Source organism: Natator depressus, chromosome 21 (assembly GCF_965152275.1).
Source record: "Natator depressus isolate rNatDep1 chromosome 21, rNatDep2.hap1, whole genome shotgun sequence".
Lineage (NCBI taxonomy): Eukaryota > Metazoa > Chordata > Testudines > Cheloniidae > Natator > Natator depressus.
In genome coordinates, this window is record NC_134254.1 from 18,225,938 (window position 1) to 18,246,023 (window position 20,086).

The 20,086-nt window shown below is 44.1% G+C and overlaps 1 protein-coding gene across 2 annotated transcripts in view; it reads left to right on the forward strand.

Annotated features, from left to right (window-relative positions):
- Nucleotides 1–558: 558 nt before the first annotated feature.
- The window catches only part of IPO9 (importin 9), a 164,258-nt gene continuing 144,730 nt past the window's right edge, over nt 559–20,086 (forward strand). For both annotated transcript variants that reach the window (XM_074936110.1, XM_074936109.1), the window contains exon 1: nt 559–730. In XM_074936110.1, coding sequence (XP_074792211.1) covers nt 598–730 — 133 coding nt within the window. In that variant the 5' untranslated portion in view covers nt 559–597. The remainder of the gene's footprint in view (nt 731–20,086) is intronic.

The window sequence follows — 20,086 nt, forward strand, 5'->3', positions numbered from 1 at the left end:
AATGGTTCATCTGCTTCTGAGAATGAGGTTATGGAAAAATACATCGTTTTGCCCATCTTTAAAAAAAAATCTTACAGCCATTTTAGCGAGACGGCCTAGTGCCGCTAGGGTGTGGAGGAGGGACTCTACTATGCCACTGCTGTCTGCAGATTACCTAGGAAAACCCCTTGGGACAGCGGCAGGTTCACACCCCGGGTGACAGTCCGCTCCCACTTCCAATCAGTCCCTTCGCCTCAGGGGCAGAAGTTTGGAGGCTGGATCAAAAGGGCAAATCTGACAAGGGAGGTGCGGTCAGCCTGGTACAATTTATATTTTTTCAATTACTTTTGAAAAAATTAAAACATGACGTGTAAGAAAAATGCTGTTTTAAGAAAGTGAGGGAGCCCGCGCGGCCACCGCACACCACAGCCGGCTCGCCCCGCCCCGCCCCGGGCTCCCCGCCCCCCGCGCTGCTCCCCGCCGGCCCGCGGGGGCGCTGTGCGCGGCTCCCGGCTTCCCTCGGGGCGCCGCAAAGTGCCGTCGTCGCGTGACGTCTGTGCGTTCGGCGCGCGCGGCGGCCCGTCCTGTGGAGCCTGCCGGCCGGAGCGGCGGCGCGGGATGGCGGGCGCGGGGCTGGTGGCGCAGGGCCTGAAGGAGGCGCTGGTGGAGACGCTGACCGGCATCCTGTGCCCGGTGCAGGGCGTGCGCGCGGCCGCCGAGGAGCAGGTGAAGGTGCTGGAGGTGACCGAGGGTGAGTCCGGGCCTTTCCCTTGTAGCACGGCGCGGCCCCGGGCCCAAGCGGAGGCTCCGCTCGGTGAGGGGCAGCCAGGGCCGGGCCCCCATCTCCGGGCTGCCTCCGCCCCTCTTCACCGGCTTGCGTCCCGGGGCCACAGCCAATCGCCCTGCGGGGCCAGGCCCGCCAGCAGCGCCTCGCACGCCCGGAGCTCTCCCTCCGGGAGCCCCGCTCTTCGCCGGGCGGCTCTAGCTGGGGATGCGCCCATCCCCTAGGCAGGCGTGAGCGGCCGGGGGGCCCGACGCCGAGCCCTGGGGCTCTCTGTCGCCGAGCCCAGGCTTCCTGCTCCCTCTTCGTGGAGTGCTTCCCCTCGGCCCTGCCTGGAGCCTCCGTCTTTTGTATAAAGCTCTAGCTAGTCTGTGTCAGAGGCACTGGCAGCGCCCCTGCATCCTCCTCTGCCGGGAGGGAAAAGGGGTTTCCGATCTCCATTCCCCAATGCAGAGCCTCCTGGCCGCTGAGAAGTGGGGTGCTCTGCTGCTTTTCACTTTCTCCCTTGAGTTGCTTCCAGGAGTTTGCTTCAAGTTATGTCGCCCCCCCCCCCCCAATCTCATCTACAAGTGTATATATATTTTTCCATTATGTAACTCTGTATGGCTTGGGACACAAAAGGAACAAAGGGTTAACTGGCTGGAAGTGTTAATTTAAGAGGGGGTAGTAAAAGAGCTAAATTTGTAGAGCTTGACTAAAGAGACTTGTGTTGCGTTTTTAAATATTATTTAAGTGGTGTAATGTTTTGCTTTGTATGAGGGGGTATAAACTAGGAGTAATGAAATTACGAAAAGGAAAGTGTGGCTCTTATGGTTTTCCTTGTATTTCTCTTACTAGATTGAATTTTCCAAAAAGGATAGCCCCATCACTTGGGACTTTCATGTAATGTTTAAAAATAAAACAATATAAAAAGTATCAGAGGGGTAGCTGTGTTAGTCTGTATCCACAAAAACAATGAGGAGTCGGGTGGCAGTTTATGCCTGTTCTGTCATTTTCACTCCATGCATCTGAAGAAGTGAGTTTTTTACTCACAAAAGCTTATGCCCAAATAAATCTGTTATATAAAAACTGTTTGTTGTACCAAGGTTTTAGGCTTCAGTGCAGGACTAGTAGACATTTTGGACTTAAATACTTCTATAGGTGCAGTCAGTGTCAAGTAAAAACACAACTTTTGTCAATAAAGTAAGTAATGCTTTGGAAATACATCAGCTTTTCCATAGTTGACTTTGGAATCAGAGAGTTTGCCTGGAAAATTGCCAGTTAACTTTGAAGGCAAAGGAAAATATTTGACTTTACTGTCTTTTCTTTTTCATTATCATAAATATCTTGTTGCTAATCCTTGATAGTCTCCATATAGCTTAATCTCCTTGAAACCTCATGCACTGGCAGTATTGGGGGTGATGGTGTAGGATTGTGGTAAACCATATTTATTAATGACAGGTTTCAGAGTAACAGCCGTGTTAGTCTGTATTCGCAAAAAGAAAAGGAGTACTTGGTGGCACCTTAGAGACTAACCAATTTATTTGAGCAGGAGCTTTCGTGAGCTACAGCTCACTTCATCGGATGCATCCGATGAAGTGAGCTGTAGCTCACGAAAGCTCCTGCTCAAATAAATTGGTTAGTCTCTAAGGTGCCACCAAGTACTCCTTTTCTTTTTGCATATTTATTAATCTTGTTGTGGATACCTTTGGGGTCAGTCCTACTTCTATTGATTTCACTGGCTATCATTGATTTTAGTGGGGACAGTATGTGTTTCTGTGAGCATATTGTCCTTTATTGATTGTCTGAAGGAATATAAAGGTCTACCTGTTGGTTTACAGAGCACTTCCCTTAGCTCCAGTTGTAGAGGCCACTGTACCTAATCCTGTGGCAACTCTCTTTTGGCTCTGCACATGTTTGATTATGGAGAACTTGCATATTTCTTATGGACCTTATGGAACCCATCTTTACACTCCTTATCTAAGTGCTTTCCTCACCATCTCACATTCAAAACTGTCTTACTGGTGGCTATTGCTTCAGGTAGGAGAGTTAGTGAGACTAAAGCACTAATGGCAGACATCCTCCTATTCCCCCCCAAATATGGTCTTCCACAAGGATAAGGTGGTACTGAATTCCTCACCAAGGTGGTGTCCTGCTTTAATTTAAACAAAACTACCAACCTCCCTGTTTTTCCCAACTCTCGCTCAGACCTAAGTGGAACACATAGCAGATCACAATTTATCAACTGGCAGCATATATGATCCTTCCTTCAAGCATCAGGGCACTCAATTAGAGCCCAGGCAACCTCCTCAGCATACCTGAGAACTGTTCCTGTATCAGGGCAGCCACTTCGAGCTTAGCCCATACCGTTTCCCAGCTTTGTGGCCTAGATTTGGTGTTTAGATCAGATGCTGAATCTGAGACCTGTTCTTCAATCCTTATTTAATTAGGTATAGCTAGGTAGGATTTCTCAGACCTTTGTATTAATCTGAAAATTACTAACTAGTCAAAAGAGGGAACCACACAGCCAAAGGCTCGAAGAAAGAATGTTAACTGTAGTTCTTCAAGATATTTTGTCTGTCTGGATCCCAATGTGCTCCCTCCATTGCTACTTCAGAGTTCAGATATGGTGGGATTCTGCACGTAAAAATTAGATCAACCTAGCTTTGTTGCTAAGGGCTGTGAAAAATTTCACACCATGTGCAATGTAGTTAGGTTGATCTAAACCCCAGTGTAGATGTAGCTAGGGAGACAAAAAAATATTTAGTTGACCTAGCTACCACCTCTTGGAGAGGTGAATTAACTTCATTGATGGAAAAACCCCTTCTGTCGATGTAGGAAGTGACTACAGTGCTACAGCTTCATTGCCATGGCTGTGCTGCTGTAGTGTAGTCATACTCTGAATGATGGAACTGAGGCGTTTGGGGCTGCTCTGCCCTATGTACCATTGGGGTTGGAGGAGGATACAAGAATATGCAAGATGCAGATTGGGCTCCAAAAGGCACTGCTGGTCAAAAGATTCCAGTCTCGTGTGGTGTGCGTGCATCTTTAACTGTATCCACATGGACAAAACACCTCAAAGAACCACGGTTACTGTAAAGTAAGTAATCATTCTTTTTAAGAGCTTTTTTTTTAAAATGGTTCCTTTTTGAAATTCTGTATGTTCTAGTTCAATTGTCAGACACATGTCATTAAGAAAATCAACAGTTAGTCCTCTGAAAATGGTATGCTTCTCGTAAGGCTCAAACAACATTACATTGCTCCAAAAAGAGCTGGAGTGAGAAGTGGAACTATTGCAGCTTATTCAATAGAACTTCATTTATTTTCACCTTGGGCACCTTGAGTATCTTTTGGCAGTGACTTTTGCTCTCCTATGCTGTGCTTTATTCCAATACCAGCCTGTAGAGAGTCAGTGATATCATCTGTTCTGTGCGTGCATGCTTATAGACAGTTATAGAAGGCAGAGGTGAGTTAGTGAGTAAGTGGGTGGGACTTGGGGAGCAATCCTATAGGGTGCATGTAAAGGGGTTGGAGTGGTCATATCTGCATCACAATTACTCTTTCTCCCAAAGTAGTAGTCCTCGTTACCCCCTGTCAAACACCCTTATGGCTCCCCTCCCTTGCAAAGTCCCGCTCCAGCCCAAATGAGGGATTGCCATTTGAGCCACAGCAAGGTCCCTGTTACCTAGCGCTGGGTCTTCATCAGACAGACAAGCTGACAGCGTTGCTTCTAACCTGCCTGCAGCTGCCATTCACCTCCTCCGTCTCTGACGAAAAGCAGGAGGCAAGGTGAGCGGAGAAGAGGGATAACAGCTGTAGATGGGCCTGGAATGGGACTCCTAGTCCTGCTCCTGAGTTAGCCAGTCTGAAGCTTGTGTAGATCTTGAGGGGGCTTGTGGGGAAAGAGTTTGGTTTCCACTGGCATAGGGGCTGCAGTGTGGGCAGTACAGGGAGATAGCCGAGAGTTAGGGCAGCCATCTTGATCCCTCCCATTCCAGCTCCCCCAGAGTATTACTCTCCCTTCATAGTATTCTCAGAATAATACCTGCCCCCATAAATGGCGTAGGGAAAGCTGACTCCCCTCTTCTGCAGAACCCAGCTCCAATAGAGATCTCACTGGACATGACCCTCTTAGAAGAACAGCAGGTTCTTTGGCACAGTGACAGCTATCACAGACCTCCCTTTTACCCACTTTTCATAGCAGTGGTGGAAAGTGAGGCAGAGAAGGTAGCAGAACTACCCCACTGCTCTTGATGTGACGTGTGTCACTGCTGTATCTCCCCATCTGTAAGATGATGGTAATACTTCTGTTTCTCCCCTTGTCTGTCTTGTCTAGTTAGATGGAAAACTCCTCATGGCAAGGGCTGCCTCACAGTATGTACATACAGTGCCGAGCACAGTGTGGCCCTGATACCAGTTGAAGCCTTTAGATGATTCTGTAGTATGAATAAATAATGGGGACAGGGTATTTTGTTCTCTAAGTGCCTTTCTCTACTGGAGATGGTCATATACACCACACCTCTTCCAGAAAATACCACACACCTTGGATTATAAGAGGGTAAAAATGCATTGTTCCTTTTAATTATTCTAATGCAAAACACTAATGCCAAAAATAATATTTTAATTATTCTAATGCAAAACACTAATGCCAACCTCTTGTATAATAATTCAGGAAATAACCTTGTGTGTCAAGATTGGCATAATAGTTTTGCATTTTTATGATTTAGAGGACTGTGGTGTCTGCACAGATTTTTATGTTATGTATGTATGGTGGTTTCTGGTGGCATTGGAATCCGAGTTATTGGCTATTGTCATGTATAGGGTGTTCAGATGTGCAAAATATGGTTACTTTTACAGGAGATTTCCTTGCTTTTGCCTTGGTGGGTTTTGTACTTCATCAAACTTAACTATAATCAATTTTGGATTTTTTTGGAGCAGGAGGCTATATTAGAAGACACTGTCAGTTCTGCTTTATTTGTGACACTTTATATTGCTTTTAAATTTGAACCTTTAGCTTTACATCAAATCACCTGTTGCATGAGCTGACCTGCATAATCATTTGTAAATGTAGTGTGTAACTAGTATGCATAAACCTTTCAAGAATTGAACTTTGGATTATACATCCCAGGTTAGAGTATTGTGTTCAAGAGTCTTGTAAATGTTCTTCCAATATCTTCTTTTCCTGAGGTTGTAATTAAGGAAATGTTCATCTGAACTTTACCATTTGGTGCTTTAGAACTCTGTTAAGATTCCCAAGCTACAACTTGGGGCCTATCTATTCCAAGCAAAGAATCTGTTGCAGGTACAGTGATTTCATGGCATTGTTTTGTTGCATAACTTGAGCTTCAGCAGTGTAGTGTGTTTGTGGCCCCACAGTTTTCTGACAGCACTGCTTTGGTACACGTGCATGCATAGTAGGCTTTATGTTACTATGGATATATCTACACTAGAAAGGTAAATGGACCTATATGAGGTCGACTTACAGCCACTGCAGTAATTACTGCGGAGATGCATGTCCACACTACCCTCCTTGGGTTGGTGATGTGTGTCCTCACTAGGACGGGGAGGGTGGGGAGCCACCCATGGCTTCTCGCCTCCCTGTTCACAGTTGGAGGAGGGGAGAGAAGTCTCCCAGGGCTTCTCAGCCCCCACCCACTCCCCACCAGGCAGCCTTGTCAATTTCATGGCTCAGGGGCCAGTGGGGTGCAGCTGCCTGGGCTTCTCACCCCAGCCACGCTCTGGGAGCGGGGTCCATTCTTGCCCCAGCTCCCTGCTGGGAGCAGGGTCTAGCTCTCCAGGGAAGCGGGGGGGGGGGGTGGTAGAGGGGCAGATGGGTTCTAGCTGCCTGGTTTTCTTGTCAGTTTCATGGCTCCTGCAATGAAATTCACAAGACAGCCAACAGCCCCTGTAAGTAAGGCAGTGTCTACACGTACACTGTGTCGCCTTAACTACAACAACATAAGTCCCGAGCCTCTCATGGAGGTGAAGTTGTGATGTCGGTGTAGTAGAGCACTTACGCTGGTGGGAGGAAGGCTGTAATGTAGACATAATTAAGTCAACGTAAGCTGCCTTATGGTGACCTAACTGTGTAGTGTAGACCAGCCCTATGAGTATATCCTTGAATTCAAGAAACATTTATCGCATAGTATCTAGTACTATTACTGGGAACAGGGATTTTAGATAGCTTGCAAATTTAAGGAAATGAATTTTGAAATGCAGTAGGACGAACAGCACTTAAACCTCTTTCATGTTTGTATGTCTCTCTCTCAACACTGGGAGAAGCCATTAATAGTTGGCACCAGTTTACCCAGATCTGAGCTTATGGACTTGTTCTCTGCTGTTCAAATGGCTGCCTGCAAATGGTTCTTTTCATTTAAAGCCATAGTTCCTTGTAATACTTTTTTGTTTAGGGTAGGTAAGTCTTTGGTGCTCCTGTGGGAGTAATGCACCTACTGAGTGGGCAGCAAATGTATTATATGCCCCTTAAATTTTTTTTCTCAAAGAATTTGATGCTTTTTGTGTGGAATTGAGTGTCTTCCACTGAGGACTGCTTGAGCACAGGCAGATTATTCAAAACATTTCTAGTGTGCCAAATCTCCTTTTGTGCCAAGGACATGCACATGGTCCTCTGCTCAGTCTGGGATTGTCTTGCTTAACTGGAGAAGCTGTGTGATATAGCCATGAGTTGAATTTCTGAGCTCATCCAAGTAAATGCCTCCCATGGAGAGGTTATCTTCCCCTTCTCTGGTGGGTTAGCTGGCAAGTCCCACACAGTTGCTCAAGCGGATCCTGTGGTAGTCTGTACGCCCTACAGAAGGGTTTCTCAGCCTTTTTATTTCTGAGGGCCCCCCCCCAACCTGCTATAACGATTCCAGGGCCCACCCGTGCCACAGCACCTGTTTTTCTGCATATAAAAGGCTGGGCCAGCATTAGGGGGTAGCAAGCAGGGCAGTTGCCTGGGCCCCAACGCCACAGGAGGCCCTGTGAAGCTTCACAGGTTGCTCAGGCTTCGGCTGCAGCCCTGGGTAATGGGGTTTGGAACCCCCGGCTTCAGCCCCATGCGGTGGGACTTCAGCTTTCTGCCCTGGGCCACCTCAAGTCTAATGCTGGCCCTGCTTGGTGGACCCCCTGAAACCTGTTTGGGGTCCCCCAGTGGGCCCTGGACCCCTGGTTGAGAACCACTGCCTGACAGGGAACTAACTTTTAATAAAATTTCAGCCTGCAAGGGATGATAGCTTAAATATTCTAGTGAGTGTTATGCAGAATATTGGTGATGGGTTTCTTCTTACCCTGCAATTTGAACACTATCACACCCCCGAATGGCTCTTCTGGTTTTCAATATATTTTAAAAAAGGAGGACTTGTGGCACCTTAGAGACTATCAAATTTGGTGCCACAAGTACTCCTTTTCTTTTTGCGAATACAGACTAACACGGCTGCTACTCTGAAACCTGTCAATATATTTTAACTCTCTGTGAGTTTCCACATAGTCCTCATTTAAATTTCGCTTTAATTGTTGCTTTAACTCTTTCAGGGCAAGAAGAAAGCCTTTATGTAACCAAATTTTTTTTTCTATTTACATTACTTCTAAAACATTTCACAAGTCTAAAGTATTTGTCAATGACATTTAACTTTTTATCTGTTGGAATTATTGCAAATCAGCAAAGCCTACCTAGTATCACTTAATGGGCAGTACTTTTTATGTAACTAAGAACCCAAGCTTCTTGCATCCCTGATCTGCCCACTATTTGTGGGTCGGAGACAGAAAACTAAATTCTCTGCAAGTATATTACCCATGAGAGCTTTTAATTTTGATCTACTTTACTATTTGCTCAAAGCCAAATCTCTGTTTAATAAAAGTAACATAAGTTCAAATGGTGATATTATAGGGGGGCACCAGCTCCACTTTAGTTAAGGTTTTGAAGCCCTTTCTGTTAAAAGGGTAACTCTAAGTGCTGTAAAATCTGCATGCTTACTTGGAATTGCCTTGGAATTTGATGTGCCTCATAGGGATATGGGGTAGGGTTAGTGATCCAAATTTGGGGTCATTTGAGCAGGGATCATCCAAGTGTCAGCCAGCTGAGAAAACAGCATTTCTTAAGGTCAACCCTATTCTACCAGCGTGTGTTGGTGTACACTTCAGGGTGAAACTATGGCTCTAATCTGCCCCAAAGGGTCTCAACTGCTTGACATCCCAGCTGGTGCATGGCACCCACTACCCCTTTTGGGAAGAAATAGTGTGAGCATTACTGAGTGGAGATTTAACCTCTACGGATATGCTCAATCCTAACATTCATGCACCAAAGAAATTATACTGGGCATGAGCAGATAGAGAATGTAAGAGGGTTTCTAGCCAGCCCATTTTCAGAGGATCTGGGTGACTCAAGGAGATGTACTATGTGTTGAAGCTGAACTACACCCAGGCACTGTAAGGTGGAACCCACTATTGGTAGAAACCTAAAAATGAAATGCAATCATGTTGCTGCTAACTGCCTCTGTCAGAGTTTTTTTTTTTTTTTTTTTAAATTGGGGGCAAGTGTAGTCTGAATACAGCAGAAAATTCAAAAGGTGTTCAAACTATTTTTGAAAAGAACAAAATTTAAATGTGCAAATGCTTACTGGGAGGGGAGGGGAATAAATGGGGATGGGTGGTACGGGAGGAGAGGCATTGTGTGACAGGGAGATGGGTTGAACGGAAACTGGGGGAATAGGGTTGGGGGCACTTATCAACCTCATTTTCTTTTCTTTGAGAGTGCCAAGATCTCAGGAGGGCCCAATCTGAGCTCCTCTCCCTGCCTCATGTGAACTGGAATCTGGGTATCCCTGCCGCTCTGGAATTGTTAGTCACTTTTCCTGCCCCCATGTGCGTGCCAGGGTATGGGAGGGACCCTTCCAAGTCATGTCATAGAATCATAGAATATCAGAGTTGGAAGGGACCTCTGGAGGTCATCTAGACCAACCCCCTGCCCAGAGCAGGACCAATCCCAACTAAATCATCCCAGCCAGGGCTTTGTCAAGCCTGACCTTAAAAACTTTTAAGGAAGGGGATTCCACCACCTCCCTAGGTAACGCATTCCAGTGTTTCACCACCCTCCTAGTGAAAAAGTTTTTCCTAATATCCAACCTAAATCTCCCCCACTGCAACTTGAGACCATTACTCCTTGTCCTGTCGTCTGCTATCACTGAGAATAGTCTAGATCCATCCTCTTTGGAACCACCTTTCAGGTAGTTGAAAGCAGCTATCAAATCCCCCCTCATTCTTCTCTTCCGTAGACTAAACAATCCCAGTTCCCTCAGCCTCTCCTCATAAGTCATGTGTTCCAGACCCCTAATCATTTTTGTTGCCCTTCGCTGGACTCTCTCCAATTTCTCCACATCCTTCTTGTAGTGTGGAGCCCAAAACTGGACACAGTACTCCAGATGAGGCCTCACCAATGTCGAATAGAGGGGAACGATCACGTCCCTCGATCTGCTGGCAATACCCCTACTTATACACCCCAAAATGCTATTGGCCTTCTTGGCAACAAGGGCACACTGTTGACTCATATCCAGCTTCTCGTCCACTGTAACCCCTAGGTCCTTCTCTGCAGAACTGCTGCCTAGCCATTCGGTCCCTAGTCTGTAGCGGTGCATTGGGTTCTTCCGTCCTAAGTGCAGGACTCTGCACTTGTCCTTGTTGAACCTCATCAGATTTCTTTTGGCCCAATCCTCCAATTTGTCTAGGGCCCTCTGTATCCTATCCCTACCCTCCCAGCGTATCTACCACTCCTCCCAAACTTGCTGAGGGTGCAATGCACACCATCCTCCAGATCATTAATGAAGATATTGAACAAAACCGGCCCCAGGACTGACCCTTGGGGCACTCCGCTAGATACCGGCTGCCAACTAGACATGGAGCCATTGATCACTACCCGTTGAGCCCAACAATCTAGCCAACTTTCTACCCACCTTGTAGTGCATCGATCCAGCCCATACTTCTTTAACTTGCTGACAAGAATACTGTGGGAGACCGTGTCAAAAGCTTTGCTAAAGTCGAGGAATAACACGTCCACTGCTTTCCCTTCATCCACAGAACTAGTTATCTCATCATAGAAGGCAATTAGGTTAGTCAGGCATGTCCTCTCTCTGTGCCTCAGTTTCCCTAAATGCACAATTCGGATAATGATGTTTCTCTGATTGGTAAAGTGCTTTGAGACCTACTGATGAAAAGTGCTATGTAAGACCTAGGTATTACTATGTATTAGCTAACCACTGTAACATCTCAACTGCAAACCTACACGATAACTACAATTGCCTAAATGACCACTAACTCCTACCTAGATGATTTCTCTTTCTGTTCAAAAAGTTAGGAAATTCACTAACACACTTTATCTCACAGTTAATCATGATTTAAATCACTAGTCAGGAAGGCTCGATTTAATCATGGATTTCTACATAAAAGTGCATTCTTGTTAGTTGTTAAACCTTAATACATATTCTTCACAACTCAGAGATAGATGTAGGTTTCATTTTTAGAAGGTACACACGATACATTTTTAAAGTGATTTATTTTGAAAACTTCTCAGATTAGTTTTACAGCTATATCATCATCTTCAACGCAGCTTCCTCCTGAGAAGGAAGACTTCTCATGATGTTTCATTCGGGCAACCAGGCCTTGCATTTCTTTGTTGCACTGTTTGCACGCAGGCCTGTCTTACCCACAGGTAAAGGAACTTCATTAAAATATTCCCAAACTGGGTCTCTTTTACAGTCTGCTGCCATTATAGGTTTTCCCTTCCAGTGAGATAATGGTATGGTAGATCTCAAATCAATGAAGGCTACACTCAGAAAGACCTCAAGACTTCTGGAATATGCTGCTCAAACAGTTTCACTTTTGTTTCTACTGCATATCTGTCCTTTCTCACATTTATCTCCAGACTTCTTCTCCATGTCCAGATCTATTCCACCCCCAACAATCTTCTTTCTATTCATTGAACTTTTTGAAACTTTGCACTTTTAGAGAGTGGTAAGGGATCGACTCTTTGTACACAAATTTACAGAGGGACAATAGAGTTGAGGTCTGTTATTTCTTACCTCTATATTTATTTATTTATTTAAAAACATTTTTTGCTGTTAACAAGCATGTTATCTCTGGAGACACAAATCCACAGTTTGAGAACTGCAAAACTAAGCATCTCTGATGGTATCTTCTAGACTGAGTGCAATGAGTCCCATTGGGTAGATAGAAAAATTAACCTAAATAATCTATACAGAAGCCCCTGGAACTCCATAAGATTAGGTCCCTAATCCATGAAATATTGGAACTCATTTACAAAACTTTTCTTAAACATTACATGAATATATTGTCTCATACTATAGAATTAGAATTTATAATCCCTGTTTCATGATGAGATATCTTTGAGCTATAATGTATCTTAATTAAAACTATCTTTAGATCGGATTTTTTTTATTAAATGCTTTTTGAGGAAAAAAACCTATTTTTTAATTTAAAAAAATCATTGATTTCTATTCATCCTGATTATTCTTTGCGTGGCTCACCTGGCCAAAGACTGGGAGAAGGGGTTGATGCCCCCCACTCAGCAGGCTGGATTCCATCCCCTCTTTGGGTTACTGCAGTTATGAAAGAGGTGGAATATTAGTCTTCGCACATTTGGCTTCTTTACTTTTACTCTCTTACATGGAGCTGTGGCACTGGGTGGAGCTTTGGTATGGGGTTGAAGCTGTTTTGAAGCAAATGGCTAGGGTACAGAGCAAGGATAAAGGTGAGACCACTGCTGTGCATTTGTCCATCAGGTACCGCAGCAGAAAAATTGTAATAGCAACTTTAAAGCTGAATAATCCTTGCTAATCATGTAGCCAATTTAAAGCAGTACAAACTCCATGCAAGAATTCATTTAAACATAGTGACTAGGGAAAAGGAGGCAGTAGCACAGAAATATGTACCCTCTGAGAAGCCTGTTCTGCACTGCATTCCCAGTGAACGTAGAAAGCAGACTGATAAAACTCTATCCATCAAATTTGCATGGAAGGCACTTGTATGCTTCGGTGATCATAGAATCTTAGAATATCAGGGTTGGAAGGGACCTCAGGAGGTCAGCTAGTCCCACCCCCTGCTCAAAGCAGGACCAATCTCCAACTAAATTGTCCCAGCCAGGGCTTTGTCAAGCCTGACCTTAAAAACCTCTAAGGAAGGAGACTCCACCACCTCCCTAGGTAATACATTCCAGTGTTTCACCACCCTCCTAGTGAAAAAGTTTTTCCTAATATCCAACCTAAACCTCCCCCACTGCAATTTGAGACCATTACTCCTCGTTCTGTGATCTGCTACCACTGAGAACAGTCTAGAGCCATCCTCTTTGGAACCCCCTTTCAGGTAGTTGAAAGCAGCTATCAAATCCCCCCTCATTCTTCTCTTCCGCAGACTAAATAATCCCAGTTCCCTCAGCCTCTCCTCATAAGTCATGTGTTCCAGTCCCCTAATCATTTTTGTTGCCCTCCGCTGGACTCTTTCCAATTTTTCCACATCCTTCTTGTAGTGTGGGGCCTAAAACTGGACACAGTACTCCAGATGAGGCCTCACCAATGTCGAATAGAGGGGAACGATCACGTCCCTCGATCTGCTGGCAATGCTCCTACTTACACAGCCCCAAATGCCATTAGCCTTCTTGGTAACAAGGGCAAACTGTTGACTCATATCCAGCTTCTTGTCCACTATAACCCCTAGGTCCTTTTCTGCAGAACTGCTGCCTAGCCATTCGGTCCCTAGTCTGTAGCAGTGCATGGGATTCTTCCATCCTAAGTGCAGGACTCTGCACTTGTCCTTGTTGAACCTCATCAGATTTCTTTTGGCCCAATCCTTTAATTTGTCTAGGTCCCTCTGTATCCTATCCCTACCCTCCAGCATATCTACCTCTCCTCCCAGTTTAGTGTCGTCTGCAAACTTGCTGAGGGTGCAGTCCGCGCCATCCTCCAGATCATTAATGAATATATTGAACAAAACCGGCCCCAGGATTGACCCTTGGGGCACCCCGCTTGGTACCAGCTGCCAACTAGACATAGAGCCATTGATCACTATCCATTGAGCCCAACGTTCTAGCCTTCTTTCTGATGGACAGTGGTATAAAACTGAGAGGTAGATCTGTCTGTGACACTCTGGACCCCATATTCACCATAGTAATATGATTATGATTAAGGCTATGATTTTGTCATGGACATTGTTAGTAGAAGTCATGGATAGGTCACGGGCAATTAACACAAATTCACGGATTTACTAAAAATATCCATGACAAAAACGGAGAGGGAGGAGGGTCCAGCTCCCTACCCTGCTGTGGCTGGGAGCAGTGGCCCATGGCTGGGAGCTGGGAGGGACCCCTGCCTGTGGCAGCTGGGGAGCTGCAGGGGATCCCCCACTGCCGGGGAATTGGAGAGCTCTGGAGGATTCCTCCCCAGGCGGGGGAGCTGCAGGGGGTCCCCTGCTGCCTGCAGGGGCTGGGGAGCTCCGGGGGATTCCCCCGCTGGCAGTGGCTAAGGAGCTGCCTGGGATCCCCCGCTGTCCGGGGAACTTAGGGGGATTTCCCCCACATTAGCAGCAGGTGGGGAGCTGTGGGGTAGCCTGCAGCTCCCAGCCGCTGCTGGCTGAAGTCATGAAGATCTGCAGAAGTCACAGAATCTGTGACTTCCACGACCTCTGTGACCAAATCGTAGCCTTAATTAAGCTGCATCTTGTACAAGATATGTCATGTGAGGTGTCTATGGAAAAGTTATGGTTGGTCAACTGTGAATATCTCGTTTGTATGAATGTATCATTTTTGTATCTGGAGTTGTGAATATTAACTATGTATTTGTATTTCAAATGTGCTTGCACCTGGGTAATGCACACAGTCTGACAGGACACTGTGAATGGCCCATTCAAGTTGAATGGACCATCACCAAAACAGTGGGCCATGGGGAAAGCTTATCTTCACCAGATGAACTGTTCTGGGGATGTTTCAGTCAGCCTATGGATAATGGCTGCCATGACTCATCAAAGTATAAAAGGGCATGTGACTAGATCACATGATACTGAACTCCATTTTGGTACCTGTTTTTTCCCCACCAACTCGGCTGCGACAAAGGGGTTCCCGCCTTATGAAAGAAGCTATAAAAGGGAGCCAATGGGCCTCACTTTCCCCACAACTGAACACCTGGAAATACCTCTGGAATAACGAAGGCTTGGAACTGGGGAAATGCTGGTCTGAGGAGGGAAAGAAGGAAACCCTACCTGTGTATGAAACATCTACAAACTGCTTGTACTATCTAACAGGGTGAGACACTTATACACTACATAGGATTTGAATCAGGCTTAAATTGCGCTTTTGTTTATTTCTTAGGTAACTCTCTCTGCTCTGTTTGCTATTATTTATAGTCACTTAATCTACCTTTCTGTAGTTAATAAATCTGTTTCATATTTTTACCTAAAATACTGTGGTGTTTCAAGTGCAAAGGGAAATTTGCTCAGGAACAAGGTGGGCTGGCACATTGTCCTCTCTACATCGAGGGAGGGGCGGACTGGGTAATAGATTCATACTGGTTAGGCTTTTGACCAGGGCAGGATGATACAGCTCTGGGGTTCTAGGCTGGGGAGCTGTGGGTATTTTGTCTGGAGCCTCTCTATTGTTGGTTCATGCAGTGACTGGCCAGAGCATTCATGAACACAGCTGGATGTGGCCCTTGCCTGGGGATGCTTGTGTGAGGGCAAGCTTGGAGGGCTTTGCCACTTGTCACAATGCCACAGTGTGAGAGGGAACCTAGATTGGTAAAACCAGTTCCAGGTTGCACCTTGTCTGTTTAGTTATTTTAGAAAACTCATTGCTTTTGCCATGATAGCATATCTTGAACTTTGCTGCAAACAGTGGCCCTGCATAATTTTATTTTTCTTTCTTGTGTGGAATGGTGGCCTCCTTCACTGGAAGCAGTGGTAACATCTTTACTTGTATGATAAGCTCCACTCTGGAGAATGTTAAGAATGTATCCTTCATAGTCTGTGTCTTATTGTGCCATGTAGTGAGAATTTGATCTCTTTCCTGTTTTCAGTGGAAGACACTTACGTTGAAAAAATCTTTCATTTAGTGTCTATCAAATGGTTTGTCTTGGTGTTGAAGGGTTTCTTGTACTTGGGAATAATGTTCTTGGTAATCATTTTCCATGGAAGACAATAAATTGAGCTTCAAATTTGTGTTGATAACCAGGGATTGGTGGGTTTGCTAAATGTATTGTTGTTGGGTTTTTTTGGGCATGTCAGATTTTCCTCCCATTTTTGTTGCTATTTATACAGTTGTTTTAGCAGTTTGGGATCTTTGCCTTCCATCCAGCTCATCTGGGCCCTGTGATCCCCCACGTGGACTTCTACATTAACCTTGGTTGGTAGTAGGATTAACTTCTTACATAGGCTTCACTGTACCTGTTTCAGTCTAGTCTGGCATTCTGCCTTCAGAACTGTTCAATATCTGATCCTTCAGAGGAAGGTGAAATAGGTCCTTGATACATCTAACAAGTTTTCCTACCGCTGGGCACAGGTGTTTTTGACCCCTGTATGATGTTTGGTTATGCCTGGAAGCATGAAATTTGATTGTATTTCTTAGTCTGCATAGGTACAAATAGTTAGTGGTCATGAAATAATCCCATTAATTTGGAGTCAAGAGCAGACGTTTCTTTCTGGTTCTCATCTGAGATTTTCTGGATCTCTTCCAGTATAGTGTAAACATTGGCCTTCTGCAAAGGAGAGCCCTCGGAGGATCAAGACTCGCTCCTGGGCATATGGTATTCACTGAGCCGAACTGATGGAGCCTGCACTCAGATAAAGGCTAGTTGTGCAGGTTTTTTTTATTAGCCATGTTTTTGGTTCCACAAATACTCTTGTAAACAGCTTACAGTTGAGGTGTCTAAGGGTATGCCTCTAGCCTGAATGGCTCCATAATTCTGCTTAGAACTCCCACAGCACATCAGCTTCCTTTGGGTGGGACGCACCACCCCTGCTGAGGATCTCTTAAGCACTAAACAAACATCCCATCAAAGTAGTGCAGTATCAGTTTCCCTGAAAGGGGCATAGGGCTTGCTATACTTATTTATACCATTCTTCAAATTTTGCTTGTCATTTTTATGCAGTATGTATTTAAAATAAAAAGGCTTGTGGGGAGTGGAATGATGGATATGGGACTGTCTGGTAGGAGGTACACATGCTTGTGATTGAAGCAACAAGAAATGTGAAGGTCATTCTGTAACTATTGTGGCATATTTAAAATGGGACACTTGTGATCTGTCATGGGTACAGACTGACTAAGTTTAAAACAAGGATTTGATCTTTATATTTCATGGAAGAATCAGTAGCAATTCCATAGAATCATAGAATATCAGGGTTGGAAGGGACCTCAGGAGGTCATCTAGTCCAACCCCCTGCTCAAAGCAGCACCAATCCCCAATTTTTGCCCCAGGTCCCCAAATGGCCCCCTCAAGGATTGAACTCACAACCCTGGGTTTAGCAGGCCAGTGCTCAAACCACTGAGCTATCCCTCCACCCCCCAACTGCAAGGTTGTGTTCATTTTTTCTATGAAGTGGAGTTTCATTCTGTGTTGATCAAAAAGTTTTTTATATTATCATAATTAGAGCACTCATTGCTAGAATGCAAATGAAAAGCTTAAATATTAAGAACAGTTAGGATTTCATTGCCAGACATGGGTTTGGCTTGTTGTATGCCCGCAAAGAGAAATAATTACTATGAAAAAGATTAATGAACATTAATAATAAAGTGCGGGGACTTGAAGTTACTTAATTTTTTGTGTTTTGTGTCAAAAATGTCCAGTTCCTTCTCTTTATGTATTCCCAAACAAAAAAACTGTTTAGATGGAGTTAAGGTTGAGGTTATGTATGTTTTACCATTACAATATTCATCATAGGAATCTTATAATCATGTCCCAAAACAAGCAGCATAAGGCACAGAAATTCAAAGTTAGAGTTAAACCTAAAAGAAATCCAAATATATGAAGGTCTGAAGATGGGCAGTTAAGGCGCACCCAAATAACCTTAACTCTGTTCTTTAGTGATGCCACAGGAGAAAACCTTTAAAAATCAGTTTAATTTACTCTGGGGCTACAAATACTAAAATGCCTTAAGCATAATTATGCGGTTATTGCAAAGTGTCACTGTGGGGCAGAACTGAAGTTGTCTTGTTTAACCTAAGGTTAAACTTTAAAAAATACATCAAACTGTGACTTCAGGGGTTGGTAAATACTTGTTTCTGGGATAATTACAACATTCTTGGAGGTTTTTTAAACCTTTAAACTATTCATATATACTCTCAACATTAACACCAGGTTAGCAGTTTTTTTGTCTAGAAGTTTCCCTGGTTATTAAAAAATTATTTAAAATGTCATACAAACAGAAGTCCCAAAGATTGCTACCATGTGATATCTCCAGTGAGTTGAAGATATTAAAAATACTGATTTTATTTTAAAAGTTTTTAGAGCCAGATGTACTGTTACTCTGTGTCTGCTTTGCATGACTGGAACAGTGCAAAGTAGCTACACCAAACTGGTGAATCTAGTTCTTTAAATCAACTGTAAATTATCTGGGATATGGGAATAACTTTTTTTACACTTTTTTTTAAATGAGGAGGGGAACCATAGAAATTCCAGAGTTTCATACTCTGGAAGTTTACATCTTAGTTGTCAAGTATCAGAAGGGTAGCTGTGTTAGTCTGGATCTGTAAAAGCGACAGAGTCCTGTGGCACCTTATAGACTAACAGACATATTGGGAGCATAAGCTTTTGTGGGTGAATACCCACTTCGACGGATGCATGTTGTTAGTTAGGGAGGTGTGTGTGTGTGTAAAATAAATACATTCAATTTTTATTTATTTATCTGAAAGCTCAGAGGCCAACTGGGTAAAAGGACTGGTGAGAGTGGGAGGCAGCTGGGATGACTAGGAATTGCCAGGGTTCAGGGCGGGTGGGGAGAGAATTCCTGGGGAGCAGGGGGATTCAACAGTGATGTATTCATATGGGAGGAGGGCAAGTGATGTGTCTAGCACCTTGAGTAAAAGAGGGTTATGTGCAGCAAATTGAACAGTAACAGACTACAGATACTAGTGATGGTTGAATCTGGTGATATTCTGAAGAAAGAGCTGTCAACCATGCTTGCAGCTGTTTTTATTGCTTCACTCTGACTTAGACATTTGAGGTTTTAGAGTGATAATCCTGGAATCTTTTTATATAGATTCACCAGTGCCTGTAGGTTTCTGTGCCTTTTTAACTAACTGTTCAAACAGCGGTAAAGATCGTTAAATTAATAACGAATCCAGGTTTCTCCCTTTCTTCTCTGAGAAGCTGTCAGTTTCTTGTCACCTTCCAAAATGTGTCACTTCAGCGTTGTTTAAACATTCAGAATCTTTCTGTGCTGAGAACTGTCCTGTGGTGTTTACAGTTTCTTGTTTCAGATAGTCATAGGTTAAGCTATGTAATGCAATATCTGCAGCCTCATCTTTCAATTGCTTATTGACTTAGCATTATTCATAAACTGCTGTTAAACTGTTTAGTGAAAGACAAGTATATGTTGTGCGCTTAAGTCATTTACTGGACTGCAGCTCAGATGTGTATTTTCTGAGAAGCATTAAAAATAACCGATCATCACTTGGGTAAAGGGACTAGATGTATTAAAATCTTGTGCTACTTTAATGTTGGCATTATTGTGAAGACATGCTTTCTCCAACTCAGCCCAACAGTAGGAATGTCTGGTCTTCCCAGACACAGTTACGTGGAGGTGGGTTCATTCACAATGTTCTGATAGCTTTTTTCTGGGTCTTTCAGGATATCCCACAGCCTTCCTAGATAGGACTTCAGGGAAACAGTTACAGGGTGTGTGTTTGACAAGACTTGAGGTGTTACAAAACACAGGATGCCCTTTGGTGGTCAGCCTATAGTCCCTCTTTTTCTCTTCTTAAATAATTTTGGCCCAGGAGAGGTCCATTTTAACAGTCTGGCCTGTTTGACAAAGCTGATGTAGGCTAACAAGGTCAAGGTCAGAACGTGACCCACATTTCTGGTGAAGACTTGAAGTGATACAGGTTTAAATAGCTGAAATCATGAAATTTACGATTTTTAAAATCCTATGACTGAAATTGTCCAAAATGGACCATGAATTTGGTAGGGCCCTACATATAGCTCCATCTGTGAATCTTTTTCATAGTTTCTGTGCAGGTGCTCACTTAATGTCATTAGCAAAATGTCATTGTTTGCACATAAGTCTATAGTAACTTAAATTGATAACAAAATGTGGGGGTTTTGTTTTGTTTTGTCCATACAGTCTTTCACTTAG